General features: G+C 42.3%; 1 protein-coding gene across 8 annotated transcripts in view; it reads right to left on the bottom strand.

Moving 5' to 3' along the window:
- The window catches only part of DOCK6 (dedicator of cytokinesis 6), a 2,991,519-nt gene that overhangs the window by 2,059,216 nt on the left and 917,939 nt on the right, over positions 1-14,364 (bottom strand). For all 8 annotated transcript variants that reach the window (XM_044084603.1, XM_044084600.1, XM_044084599.1 and 5 more), the window contains exon 5: positions 12,741-12,870. In XM_044084603.1, the coding sequence (XP_043940538.1) occupies positions 12,741-12,870 (130 nt within the window). The remainder of the gene's footprint in view (positions 1-12,740; positions 12,871-14,364) is intronic.

The raw sequence follows: 14,364 nt of genomic DNA on the forward strand, positions 1-14,364 counted from the left end.
GAGCTCTACGACAAATGTTTCTCGTGTTAAAGAGGGCACAGAACCGACAACGGGGAACATCGTGGTCTGGGCCTAAACAAGTGACGCAGTATGACTGGAAGCCTCGGTGTGGGATCTGCTTTCCACAGGTAAGACAATTGTTAACTTTTTCGGACATCGGTTAGTGCAAGAAAAAAGGATCCCCAATGGGGTATTTAGCTTTAGACGTTTTCAGCTGTAATCCAAGCTCTGGTAGCAACCAACTGGCACACATGTGAACTGCTTTTGCTACGGGCTCCACAGCAAGAAAGACTGATGTAATGGCGTCAGCTGCCTTGTTTTACAGCACTGACGACCTGATGTCAGTCTACAAGTGACAACAGCTGACGCAGAAAAACATGAACTATGGTATTCGGGCCGGCCAAGGGCTACCACAGCAGGGATAACCCACAGGTGATGACTGCAACAGTGAAACACAAAGAACATCAGCCACCATCTTTAATAACTACTTTATTGAATCCATATTGAAGCTACTTAACCCAAAATCTAACTCCTCCACTACTAGCTAATCTAACTCTCCAGAAACTGCTCCAACTACAAACTCTTCCAATACCCTTCTCCCTCAAACCCGTGCCTACTAGCTATATCAAAACTCTACTCTCCAAATTAAAGCCATGCTCAGTATCAGCTGACAACATCCCCCTATCTTTTCTTCAGCTTGCAGCTGACTCTCTTGGTCTACCTGTATTTATTCTAATTAATTGCTCCATCTTTAAGTCTAATTTTCCTTCCATCTGGAAACAATTCTACACTCTACCTATCCACAAAGCAAGTAACTCCTCAGATATAACCAATTTCAGATCAAATGCCTTCCTCTCCCCCCTCTCTAAAATACTAGAAAAATGCATACATAGGCAAGTCATACAATACTTAATACAGGAAATTCTGCTCACACCTACCCAACACAGATTCCAACCTAAGCATAGCACTACATCAGCCCTTATATCCTTCCTGAACACACTTTCTCTAGCCAGAGATGACCATAATCTTATCTCTTGCCTTTTCCTAGACCTATCAAAGGCTTTTGACACTGTATCTCACTCTTCTCTCTTGGAAAAACTGTCTAACCTTAACTTCTCCTCTGACACTGTTGCATGGTTCTCTAGCTACCTTACTGATAGGCTGCAAACAGTGAGTTGGTACTCTGCACTGTCCCCCCCCCCCACACACACACACACACACTTCCAGTCAAATTGGGAGTTCTTCAAGGCTCTGTACTTGGGCCATTACTTTTTAATGTCTTTACTAACCTACTTTATACTTCTTTTGCCCCCTGTCTTCTCTAGTACAATACGCTGATGACTCTACAGTCATCACTATTGCCAACTCTCCCTCTGAACTCCTTTCAACTACTCAGACATTCATTTAACTCAGCTGAAACATGGCTCTCCAATAACCAGCTCATTCTCAACCTTAAAAAAACAAAGCTGTTACTCTTTCTCCTCAAAAATGCTAACCATATTAAATCCACCTTCTCCATATGATCTCTTAATAATACCCTCACTGAAAATGAATCCAGCACTAAACTCCTAGGTGTCACCATTGATCATCAACTGAAATTTGTCCTACATATTAACAACTGTATTAGGAAGACTCATCAGAAATTAGGGCTCCTGTACAGAAACAAGAAGTTCCTCACAACTGAGGCCAAAGTTTATCTCTTTCTCATGCCTACCTTCGACCCAGTCTTTTATACAGCTCCCAAATTCTCACAAATCGGAACTCTTCACTCCTGGCCAAACTTGAAGCTACCTATAACAGGGTAGATAGATTCGCTGCTCAACAAACACAAATCCCATCACTGTCTCTCTTTAAAACACCTAAACTGATGAACTACCCCACCAGCTTCTCCTTTCTCAGCTCCAGATTATTCACTCTGTCCTATACCAACCTTCCTACTGTCCGACATTGTCTTCCATCATGTCCTCCTATTCTCCCACTGGACCTGTCCAGAGCTCTAACCAATACCTGCTACAAGAGTATAAACTCAAGACCAAATCAGGGTGCAATATATATAACTATCAACCAACTATTGCTTGGAATAAACTTCCACTACAAATCTGGTCCTTCACACATCCTTAACGATTTAAATCAGCCACCAAAGAGTACTTTAAAAGTCACTGGGCTTGCCACCACACTCACCCTCCTTAAGCACAACCTGCTAATACCCTTGGGAAATACCCAATACTACATCACCTGACAAAATGTTACTATCTATATGTACTGTACTGTGATATGAAACCTTACATTTAATTTTTCTTATTCATGTATATATTACTAATATCTGTTGTGTGAGTATTTTAAGACTTATGAATTTTGTCTGCTGTTAAATGCTTTCTAACACGTTAATTGTATTTTATGTGGAGCTTTTCTCCCCGGGCCTCCACTGAAAAAGGGCTACTAAGCTCAGTTGGACACACCAAGTCAACAAATGTAAAATAAAATAAAAATAAATAAATAAATTAGGGCATATGCTTTACAGTCCCCCACAAGTCCAACAAATTCTGAAAAAGATCAATATTTGCAACATACTCTCCATTCTTCTAGTCAACTCTCTTGTTCCCTTCCTATTCTCCAACAATTTCCTTTGAAACACTGAAAAAGGTTTCACATGTATAGTCTCCCTGTGGTCTTTATTATGAGAAGAACAGGAAGCAGAATCTCCTTCAGTTTCACAGCTTGCTTTTTGTTGGACAAACTTTTGTATTTCTTCCTTAGCATGTACTTCAACAAAAAAAATAGTTTTCCCTCCAGGGAAGAACACCTTAAAGACAGCTGGGTACAGCAGTTTGAATCTCACACCTGCGTCTCAACATTCCCTGAATAGTGGGATAAATTTACTCTTCTTCTGCCTGGTATACAATGAGTAATCATTATCCACAAACACTCTGCTGCCTCCCAATTTTAGCACTTTGTCCTTCTGCCATAGTTGTGTGAGAATCAACTCCTTCTGCTGGTAGGATTGCATCTTTATTATTAAAGGTCTAGGCTGCTTTCTCACAGCCGAATTTGGAGCATACACACAATGTGCCCTTTCAACTAAAAACCCCTGCTGTGGAATAACAGTCCAGCTGCTTATTTGTGCTTTAATAAAATTAATGCAGTCTGTTCCTTCCAACTTCTCTGGTATAGCTGAAAATCTCAGGTCTTCTTTATGTGCTCTGTCATGTAATTCTATTTTTTTGAAACATCTCTTCCTGAGCAGTCTCATATTCAGCCAGTCTTTTCTTCTTTTCAACAGCTGATTTTTTTTTCAGTTTTATCACCTCATCTGAATATCTTTTTAAAGCTTCTTCCATTTTTTCCAGCCGTTTGTTGTTTGTGTTGATATACTCAATCACTGTTTCATTTATTTTAACCAGATCTATGTGCAGTTGTCTTATATATTCTGTAGCTTAATGGAAGTCATGTCTGGAGGTTGCATTGCTTTTTGCTGAACAGCAGCACAGCTCTCCCCAATCAGTGTTTCTTCCTCAACTTTTGTAGCTGATTTTTTTCCAGGTCTTCTACTTCTTTTTTCCTGGCACACAGGCAGTACACATACTAGCCAGTTACTGAAATTTACTGATAAATACAAAAGTATACTGGCCTTCTCTGCAGAGTTTCTGTTTTCACAATGGAAGAGCTAGAATTAAGCTGTTACTCAATGTGCAACCACCTTGGAAGTCCCGCTCAACACCTCTCTTGTCCTGATTGTCCTAGAACATATGCATTGCGGTTGGACAACACAACTACAAAGTCCATCAAACACCTCTGGACCAAAGTGCTTTAGTATCATGCATGGTTAAAAGTGGACCTTCTTCTGTAAAATTTAACAGATTCAAATAATCCAAGACCAGCAAAGCCAGCTTCTGACTGCAGTCCTAGCAAACTGTGTACAAGAAATTATCATGGGTGTTAGAGGAGGTAGACAGGGGAGTAGGAAGAGACATCAGTCAAATTTCCACTGCCACTTGGTGAAGGCCTCGTCAAACTTTGCATAGCACTACAGTCAGATTTAATACACGTGTACCACGCACATTTATGTAAGTAGATTTGCACCACCAGAACAACACTGTGGGGCCCAACATTAGCAGTGCATCCAATGGCCACTACAGGATAGGGACTTGTTTAGTCATTTAGTGAAGTCCGACGCTTCTTGAACTCAAGGACTTTAGCCTGTCAACAACTGCTTCCTCCCATCTTATCCTTTGTTGCCATCCTTCTTTTGACTCTGACCATTCCCAGTATTAGTGTCTTCTGCAGTGAATCTTGTCTTCACATTATGTTGTCAAAGCATTTTTTTTTTATGTGGCCAAAGTATCGAAGTTTTATTCTCATACCTTCCAGTTGACAGTGTGCTTTATTTTCTGAAATACTGACTGATTCAATATTTTTTGCTGTCCATGAGATTGTCAAGTTTTCTCCAATACCACAGTTCAAATATTTCAATTTTCTGGTGCATTATTTTTTCTTACAGTGCAACTTACACAGCTACAGGTTACAACCGGGAAAACTATAGCATTAACTACAGTGCCCTTTGTGCACAATGCGATAAGCTTGCACTTTAATATCTTATACAGATTTGCCACTGCTTTCCTCTTAATTTCATGGCTGCAATCACAATCTGCAGGCAGTACTCCGTATTCAGTTGTAACATGATTTCCTGGTCTACATACACATTCTTAAGGAGGCAAATAAGGTGACATGATATCCCTATTTCTTTAAGAACTTGCAACAATGTGTTATGGTCTACACAATAAAAGGCTTTAGAGCAACTGAAAAAGCACAAGTAAATATTCTTCTGGAACGCCTTTTTTTCCCCAGCAGATGATGGCAGTGTGAAGTTAGGTACCTCTTCCAATTCTAAAACCAGCTTCTAAATCTGGCAGTTCTCATTTCACACACTGCTGGAGTCTAGCTTGCAGAATCTTGAACATATCCTTGCCACCAGGTGAAAAAAGTGCAGCCAGTTGATAGTTTGAACCCTCTTTAGTACTGAACTTTTTTGGGACTGTAATGTAAATTGACCATTTCTAAAGCCAATTCCAATTTGTTAGCACAAAGAATTAAGGCTCTGAGCTGTTGGTGAACTGCTTCCTGTAGTTAAGGGTACAGGGTTTGATATCCCTCAACCTCCCATTTGCCTTTGTGAATAGCAAGTCACTTTACCAGACAGTACTCCTGGGTCACTCCTGAAAAGGGAAACTTTATCTACCGGGCTTCCACAGTTAAAAATACATAAAAAAATAAATAAATGAAAATCCAATAACCACTGTTGTGTTTGCCAAGTTTAATTGCAAATTACAAGTAGCACTGTAACAGCACGGGAACAAGCAAAAAACCTCTTTGCCCCACTGCATGATGGGCAGAACCCATGATTATAGCCTTTATTAAAGTCCTCTGATGTGGGCAAGGAAGAAGTGAATGGACAGGAGGGTGGGGGGTTGAAGGCTCAATGTCAATAAGAATAGGAGAGAAAGTCTATATAAAACAAAATCCATGAATAGCACAGAAGTCTGATAACTCATTATTTGGGTTCATATCAGGCAAGACATCCCTTCCAGTCATGCCCTTCCAGATGTCTATCACGCCCAATGATTAAAGAAGTCTCTCAAAAGACCAGACAGACATGTGGAAAACAATCAAGCTCAACTCCTGCTGTCTCAGAGAAAGTCAAATACTCTGAATAGCCTCTTAGGCACATGCACACACACAGACACGCATGCACGCACAGAGTTTTCTTTTCTCCAACTCAAAGTTCCATTAAGGCAACCTGTCTAGCAGTACATGGCATGCAGTTGGGGGACTTGATATTAATGTAATACACAAGATGCACTTCCTGGAGTAAACCTAGAGAAATAAACAAGCAAAAAGAAAGACGTGAAGGAGAGACAGACCTAGCAAGATTAAGCAAAAATGGAGGAGGGGGATCACAGAAGACAAGAAAGAAGCAAAGCAACTGAACATTTCATATCCTTACAAGAATAAGTAAGAGGGTACAATACTAGTGGGAAGAACAGAAAGGAAAAGTGATGAACAGATACCAAGAGAGATGCAGCAAGGTGAAGGCAGAGAGTAAAATGGGTTTCTTAAAAGAAGAATAAACCATTGAGTCCATGTGTGCTGCCTCCAAATGTCAACCTCTGACAGAAATTCTGAACTGATCACCGGTCACTGAGGAAGAGCCTGAGGTCTAGAAAATAATTATTCCTCTGTACAATGCTTCAGTAGGAAAAATCAAAGGAACTACAAGACTGCCATCCTAGCTGCAGTGGTAGAGAAAATAATGGAGGAAAATACCAAGGAGGGCCAATTCCTTTCCTCAGGAACAACAACCAAATGCATTCATAGCACTAAAACATCGGCCAGAGAAGTCTAACACAGGTTTACAACCTGGCTACAGAAGAATGTCACAGAAGGGTGCTGATAAATGTGGTCTACCACTACTTCATCATTGTCCTTGCATAACCCCCACACAGGTGGCTACTAAAAAAACTGGAGACATTGTGGTAAAACCAAAACCAAGGGGATCACATTGCTACACAATTTAATGGTAGGACACAGCCATATTGAGATGGACAACGTAAAAAAAAAAATGAATTAGTAGAATACTGCAAGGATTATTTCTGAGTCCATAACTTTTCAGTGCGTTCATTTCAGACATATTCGTGGGTACAGGATCAACCTCTCTCCTGAACATGTGTAACACAGGAGGATGCTGGAAGAGTCTATGGAAGGAATTGGAAAGCATCATCAAATGGGCTGGTGGGAGATGAGGAATACAGAAAAATGAAAAATACTGCACTTGGGCCACAACTAGGGTATAAATTATAGGGTAAGGGAGTACAGGAGTGGAACTGAAAGCAACAAAGAAGGAAAGGAATCCGGAAGTGTTGATCACACTTGGACTGGTCCATCAGAAGCACAGTGTGAAGGTAGTGGGAAAGCCAAAAGAGTGACAGTATGCATACTCAGGGGAACAGACTGCAGTTTAAACAGGTAACGTTCCCACTACACTGTGCCCTGTTCAAGCCACACTGACAGCTCTGTGTAGTTCTGGAAGAGATGGAAGGAAAGACATCAGGCTGCAACATGTCCACAGGATGGCTACAAGAAAGGTGCAGGGAGCACAGGTGAAAGGATGTACCCAGACAGTAGAAAAGCTAAAGTTCTTCTCAATACAAACCAGAAGAGAAGGGTCTTAAAAGTCTTTTGGCTTTTCCCAGTTAAGGGTCGCCAAAGCGGAACTCCCATCCGCTAATGATTGGCAGTGGATTTTTATGGTGCTGAGTTGCCAGCCCAACACCCAACCTTCAAAGAAGGCACGCCAATTCATGCACGCACCTACCTGCATGTCATTAATGTCACTAGACCATGGGGAGGACATGCAGACTCCACACAGAAGGCTCTCTAGCCGAGAATCAAATGGGAGAACCTCTTGCTGTGAGGAGACAACGCTAACCGGTGCACCACAGCGGCCTAAACCAGAAGAGAAGGGTAACATAACAATTTCTCAAACACGTGGTAGGGAGATTTGAAGGGATCATATTGAACAGTAACGGCACAGGGACAGTAATGGATACAGACAGAAAATTGTAAAGACTGACTACTCCTTGTACCTATTAAACTACTTCTTCATAGAGATGGCTGTGGACTCAAGGAACAGAATATCAGATGTTATAAATGAACAGACTGTTGTTTTGTAATGTTATTTGAAGTTAAGAAATATTTAGCAGTAACTACTACTGAGAAACCTGCAATAGTCAAAATGTGGACATTCAATAATAGGAAATATAGAATTGTTTTGAAAAGAAAAGAAAATGAAGAAACAGACTTTCATAGAACACAGTGAAAAAAAAATAATCTCCAGAGATATTCATGAAAGCATGGGAGATGTACAGAAGAGGTAAGACAGAATGCTGAATGCATATAAAGGGCAGATTAGCTAGACTTATGGTTTCCTACTGTCACAAAGGAAATGTAGTTGTAATGTACATCTACAAGAGCCCATTAGTCCTGCACGTGTTAAGTAACCAGTATGTCTTACATGGGAATCTAATGCAGAATGGGAGACAAGACCCCTACTTTAGTGTTTCACTGAAATGCTGTTTACATTAAACAAGTATCTGGATGTAAAAGGATGCAGCCTGAAAAAGAATTTCCCACAGCAATCAAAAGACTGTACACAGCTGACATGCATGACTTCCCTCAAATAATACAAACCACAGCAGATGTCTCCGAATGTCTAATAGAAAAAGAGGTCGTTCATTAGATAATATGGTGTAGGACCGTTATACTTCATTCTGAATGTTTTGGCCATCAGAATGTCCAGGAGATAAGCATCATATTCCGACACTAACAACGTCTATATAAGAGTTGAGTCTGCAAATGGGGCAGCATATGTCTAGTCATGGAGTAAAGGAAAGAAGGCAGAGTACAAATATGAAAGGCACCACCTCAAGCAGCTTGATGAACTTTTTTCCTATACAGAGCTGTGCTACAGATGGATGAGGCATCATGGCATAACTGGGGGGGGGGATAGGGGGAGGGAGTATTAAAATCCAGAAAAAACATTATATACATTAAAAGACTGCACTTCCTACTCAAACTCCACTCTTTTTGCGCCTACTGCTGTAAAAGCAAAAAGAAAGAAAGAGATTAGTCCAGAACACGTGGCCAGAACTAGACACACTTTTAAGGTTTAATAAAAAGCAAATCCAAATTAATAAATGTTTAAATGCTGCACCACTGTCACAGTGATAATACTAATACATTCAAGTAACATAATCTCTGTTTTTTTACATCACTGAAAGATGTGGTCTACAAAGCCCATGTATTTATATGACTATGGTTCTGATTCCTTGAAGACAACTACAGACAGTAGCAGTGGCAAGCAACCAGGACATGCTTTTTCACCCACTGCTGACCATCAGCTGACACCACCTACACTCCTCATTCACTAGGTAGCTGACACCAACTCCTCTCCTCATTCACTACTTAGCTGACACCACCTACACTCCTCATTCACTAGGTAGCTGACACCAACTCCTCTCCTCATTCACTAGGTAGCTGACACCATCTCCTCTCCTCATTCACTAGGTAGCTGACACCATCTCCTCTCCTCATTCACTAGGTAGCTGACACCATCTCCTCTCCTCATTCACTAGGTAGCTGACACCATCTCCTCTCCTCATTCACTAGGTAGCTGACACCATCTCCTCTCCTCATTCACTAGGTAGCTGACACCATCTCCTCTCCTCATTCACTAGGTAGCTGACACCATCTCCTCTCCTCATTCACTAGGTAGCTGACACCAACTCCTCTCCTCATTCACTAGGTAGCTGACACCATCTCCTCTCCTCATTCACTAGGTAGCTGACACCATCTCCTCTCCTCATTCACTAGGTAGCTGACACCAACTCCTCTCCTCATTCACTAGGTAGCTGACACCATCTCCTCTCCTCATTCACTAGGTAGCTGACACCATCTCCTCTCCTCATTCACTAGGTAGCTGACACCATCTCCTCTCCTCATTCACTAGGTAGCTGACACCATCTCCTCTCCTCATTCACTAGGTAGCTGACACCATCTCCTCTCCTCATTCACTAGGTAGCTGACACCATCTCCTCTCCTCATTCACTAGGTAGCTGACACCATCTCCTCTCCTCATTCACTAGGTAGCTGACACCATCTCCTCTCCTCATTCACTAGGTAGCTGACACCATCTCCTCTCCTCATTCACTAGGTAGCTGACACCAACTCCTCTCCTCATTCACTAGGTAGCTGACACCATCTCCTCTCCTCATTCACTAGGTAGCTGACACCAACTCCTCTCCTCATTCACTAGGTAGCTGACACCACCTACACTCCTCATTCACTAGGTATCTGACACCATCTCCTCTCCTCATTCACTAGGTAGCTGACACCACCTACACTCCTCATTCACTAGGTAGCTGACACCAACTCCTCTCCTCATTCACTAGGTAGCTGACACCAGCTCCTCTCCTCATTCACTAGGTAGCTGACACCATCTCCTCTCCTCATTCACTAGGTAGCTGACACCATCTCCTCTCCTCATTCACTAGGTAGCTGACACCACCTACACTCCTCATTCACTAGGTAGCTGACACCACCTCCTCTCCTAATTCACTAGGTAGCTGACACCATCTCCTCTCCTCATTCACTAGGTATCTGACACTAACTCCTCCCCTCATTCACTAAGTAGCTGACACCACCTACACTCCTCATTCACTAGGTAGCTGACACCATCTCCTCTCCTCATTCACTAGGTAGCTGACACCAACTCCTCTCCTCATTCACTAGGTTGCTGACAACATCTCCTCTCCTTCATTCACTAGGTATCTGACGCTAACTCCTCTCCTCATTCACTAGGTAGCTGACACCAACTCCTCTCCTCATTCACTAGGTAGCTGACACCATCTCCTCTCCTCAGTCACTAGATAGATGACACCACCTACACTCCTCAATCACTAGGTAGCTGACACCATCTCCTCTCCTCATTCACTAGGTAGCCGACACCATCTCCTCTCCTCATTCACTAGGTAGCTGACACCATCTCCTCTCCTCATTCACTAGGTAGCTGACACCATCTCCTCTCCTCATTCACTAGGTAGCTGACACCACCTACACTCCTCATTCACTAGGTAGCTGACACCAGCTCCTCTCCTCATTCACTAGGTAGCTGACACCATCTCCTCTCCTCATTCACTAGGTAGCTGACACCACCTACACTCCTCATTCACTAGGTAGCTGACACTACCTCCTCTCCTCATTCACTAGGTAGCTGACACCATCTCCTCTCCTCATTCAACAGGTAGCTGACACCATCTCCTCTCCTCATTCACTAGGTAGCTGACACCACCTACACTCCTCATTCACTAGGTTGCTGACACCACCTCCTCTCCTCATTCACTAGGTAGCTGACACCATCTCCTCTCCTCATTCACTAGGTATCTGACACTAACTCCTCCCCTCATTCACTAAGTAGCTGACACCACCTACACTCCTCATTCACTAGGTAGCTGACACCATCTCCTCTCCTCATTCACTAGGTAGCTGACACCAACTCCTCTCCTCATTCACTAGGTAGCTGACACCATCTCCTCTCCTCATTCACTAGGTATCTGACACTAACTCCTCTCCTCATTCACTAGGTAGCTGACACCATCTCCTCTCCTCATTCACTAGGTAGCTGACACCATCTCCTCTCCTCATTCACTAGGTAGCTGACACCAACTCCTCCCCTCATTCACTAGGTAGCCGACACCATCTCCTCTCCTCATTCACTAGGTATCTGACACTAACTCCTCTCCTCATTCACTAGGTAGCTGACACCAGCTCCTTTCCTCATTCACTAGGTATCTGACACCAACTCCTCTCCTCATTCACTAGGTATCTGACACCAACTCCTCTCCTCATTCACTAGGTAGCTGACACCAACTCCTCCCCTCATTCACTCGGTAGCTGACACCAACTCCTCCCCTCATTCACTAGGTAGCTGACACCAACTCCTCTCCTCATTCACTAGGTCTAGCAGACCTATCATAGCTCCCCAAGCTCAACCTGATAGTTTTATACACCCCACAAATTCTAAAATACTGCTAATCTTCAAGCATTTGCTTTACAACAACGCCAAATCCAGCAACCCAGTCATTCATAATGAGGAGAGGCTTGACAGCAAATAGTGATACCATCATAAAGTATAACTGAGGCTTTTCAAAGCTTACCTGCCTTGTCACTGCTTCTGTCACTGACAATGCATGCCTAAAATGGATAATATACAGATAGGGCAAACATGGGCCCATCTCTGCCTCCAATGACATCATCTGCCCTGTCTCAGAACTATAACACATGCGAGTAGTTGATCCCCCAGTAAGGTGCAGTGCGTGTACTGTATAATGCACATTTTAGTGAGAATTTATGTCTCTTCTTTTATGCTGCATATTGAAACACTTGCTGCTGAGTGGTGTCAGTCATACAGTGGGGTCAGGCTAGTGACCTCTTTCCATCTAAGACAGGCAAATTACACTGGATGTTCACTCCCATCTCAACCTCACCAGCTCCTCCCAGCATCTGAGTCATATTTAGTTCACCAGCCCTCTGCACCATGGAGACACCAGTACACAGGATCTGGAGGCACTCCCCAATCTGCCATGAGTTTAGATACAACCCATCACTTGCTCATCAACAGTACAACAAATTCAGATAAAGTATGAAATGAAATTGGAGCTTTTCTGCTTCAAAATAAATGGCAGCATGCCACTGACATGCCATTACTTACCTTCTTATATCGTCTGACACTGGTACATAATGATCATGTGTGGGGAAACAACACATTCAGGTTTGTGAGGCTATTTTCAAAGTCAAGCACAAAGTCAAAAGTACAGTGTTATGTTCTCTAGCAGGAAACAGCTTTGTTTACTTTACTCTGTAACGACTATCCGCTCCACAAAAATCAGAGCATACTGTAATAATTTTAAGAAACTGAAATATCATGTAAAAGAGACTCTCCCATACCATCTGTTTTGACACTCGGGTTAAAACTGCTCAAATGCCCTTTGCAGCCCTCAGAAAACAAATGAAAGACATAACCAGTTAGTGAGAAACAGCTGAGCGCATTTGAAAACAGTATACTATGGAAGCTGCAATCACAGAGTCCATTAAGTATCCAACACTCTAATGGTTCTGCTTGTTCTTACCTGTTCATCCTGGCTATTCCTGTCATGCACAACTTCATCCATCTCAAAAACCTGTTTGTTTAAACCTTTCTGACGTTCCCTCTGCTTCTCTGCCATGTTTGAGCTGAACATTGTACTGTACTGGTGATACCTTAAGGAAGAGGATACATTGCATGTGTAGTTACAGTTTACTGCTGAAAAATATTTTTTTTTGACAAACAAAACTAAATGATATAATGCTGTAAGCAAAAAAACTGTGACTATGTCAGGTATGGTGATGCAAAACTGAGTGATAATAAATAAAGGGCATTCAAGAATGACATGAATAAAAAGATACTTCCTAAAAAACAAATTGTTTTTTGAAAATGCAGTGTTTAACTTAACTTACGTAATGGTTTTAAACTGCGGGACAACAGAAGATTTTAGACTATGCAAAAGGCAAATAACTTTGTGCAATTTTTCAAATACTGTATTTGCATATTCTGTTTCTACTTTTGTGCCTTCCATAATTGTGTGGTGGCTGAGAAGGGTCCAAGGACCAGCACAACCACCTGGTCTACAAATATTACCTAAAAATATATATCACATGACAAAAGGAAGAAGAAATGTAATCAGCTGTCAGACTGGTGAGAGAAGTTTGCTATGTACATACTTGGTGACTAAGTTTCATTTAGTATCAGGACATTAATACTTTTAAACAATTACTTGTAATGGCTGGTAATCACTACAGCACCTGGAAGGTAAGGAAAGGGAAAATTTGGGGTTGGAAGTTTAAACAATGGTTGAAATGCAAAAAAGACAATCAGAGAGTGGTGAAGTACTCACTCAAAACAAGTTGTTGAGCCATTAAAGCTGATCAAGAATTAAGAACGCACAATGAACAAGTTCCAGATCTTTTTGCAAAAACTTTGAAAGGAACTTGACAGGGAAGCTAGTCAGAGGCCAAGGGAAGGAAGAATGAAAAGGTTCTCAGTACCCAAACTGAGGAAGTTACATTTGCCTCCCCATTTCACTTCCCTTTCAGAACAAATCTAGCAACAGGAACATTGCAAACTTAGGTGAACAAAGTAAGTGAAAACAGACATTGAGACTACAAAAGAGTATGGTATACACTGAGGATTCAGCCAAGGCATGGATCTTTGGTATACACTGAGGATTCAGCCAAGGCATGGATCTTTGGTATACACTGAGGATTCAGCCAAGGCATGGATCTTTGGTATACACTGAGGATTCAGCCAAGGCATGGATCTTTGGTATACACTGAGGATTCAGCCAAGGCATGGATCTTTGGTATACACTGAGGATTCAGCCAAGGCATGGATCTTTGGTATACACTGAGGATTCAGCCAAGGCATGGATCGTTGGTATACACAGAGGATTCAGCCAAGGCATGGATCTTTCAGGTGCCAGGCAGAAAGTACAGTTTTGTACCTACCATAAATGTAGATGTTCGAGTGCTAATACAGCTGCAGTAATCACAGATGAGTTCTCTGCCGTCAGGCGGTCCCTCGGTAGGCCGAATTCCAAAGTCTTGGTCCGGCGTCGGTTGTCGTCGCTTTCTCTTCTGACGTCAGTGAGGCCAGAGTATATAAGGCACAGCCGACGCCATGTTCTTCAGTCTTTCTTGCCCCAGATGTCAGGTGCC

The sequence above is a fragment of the Protopterus annectens genome, chromosome 9.part0 (genome assembly GCF_019279795.1).
Source record: "Protopterus annectens isolate FY-2018-M chromosome 9.part0, PAN1.0, whole genome shotgun sequence".
Taxonomy (NCBI): Eukaryota; Metazoa; Chordata; order Ceratodontiformes; family Protopteridae; genus Protopterus; species Protopterus annectens.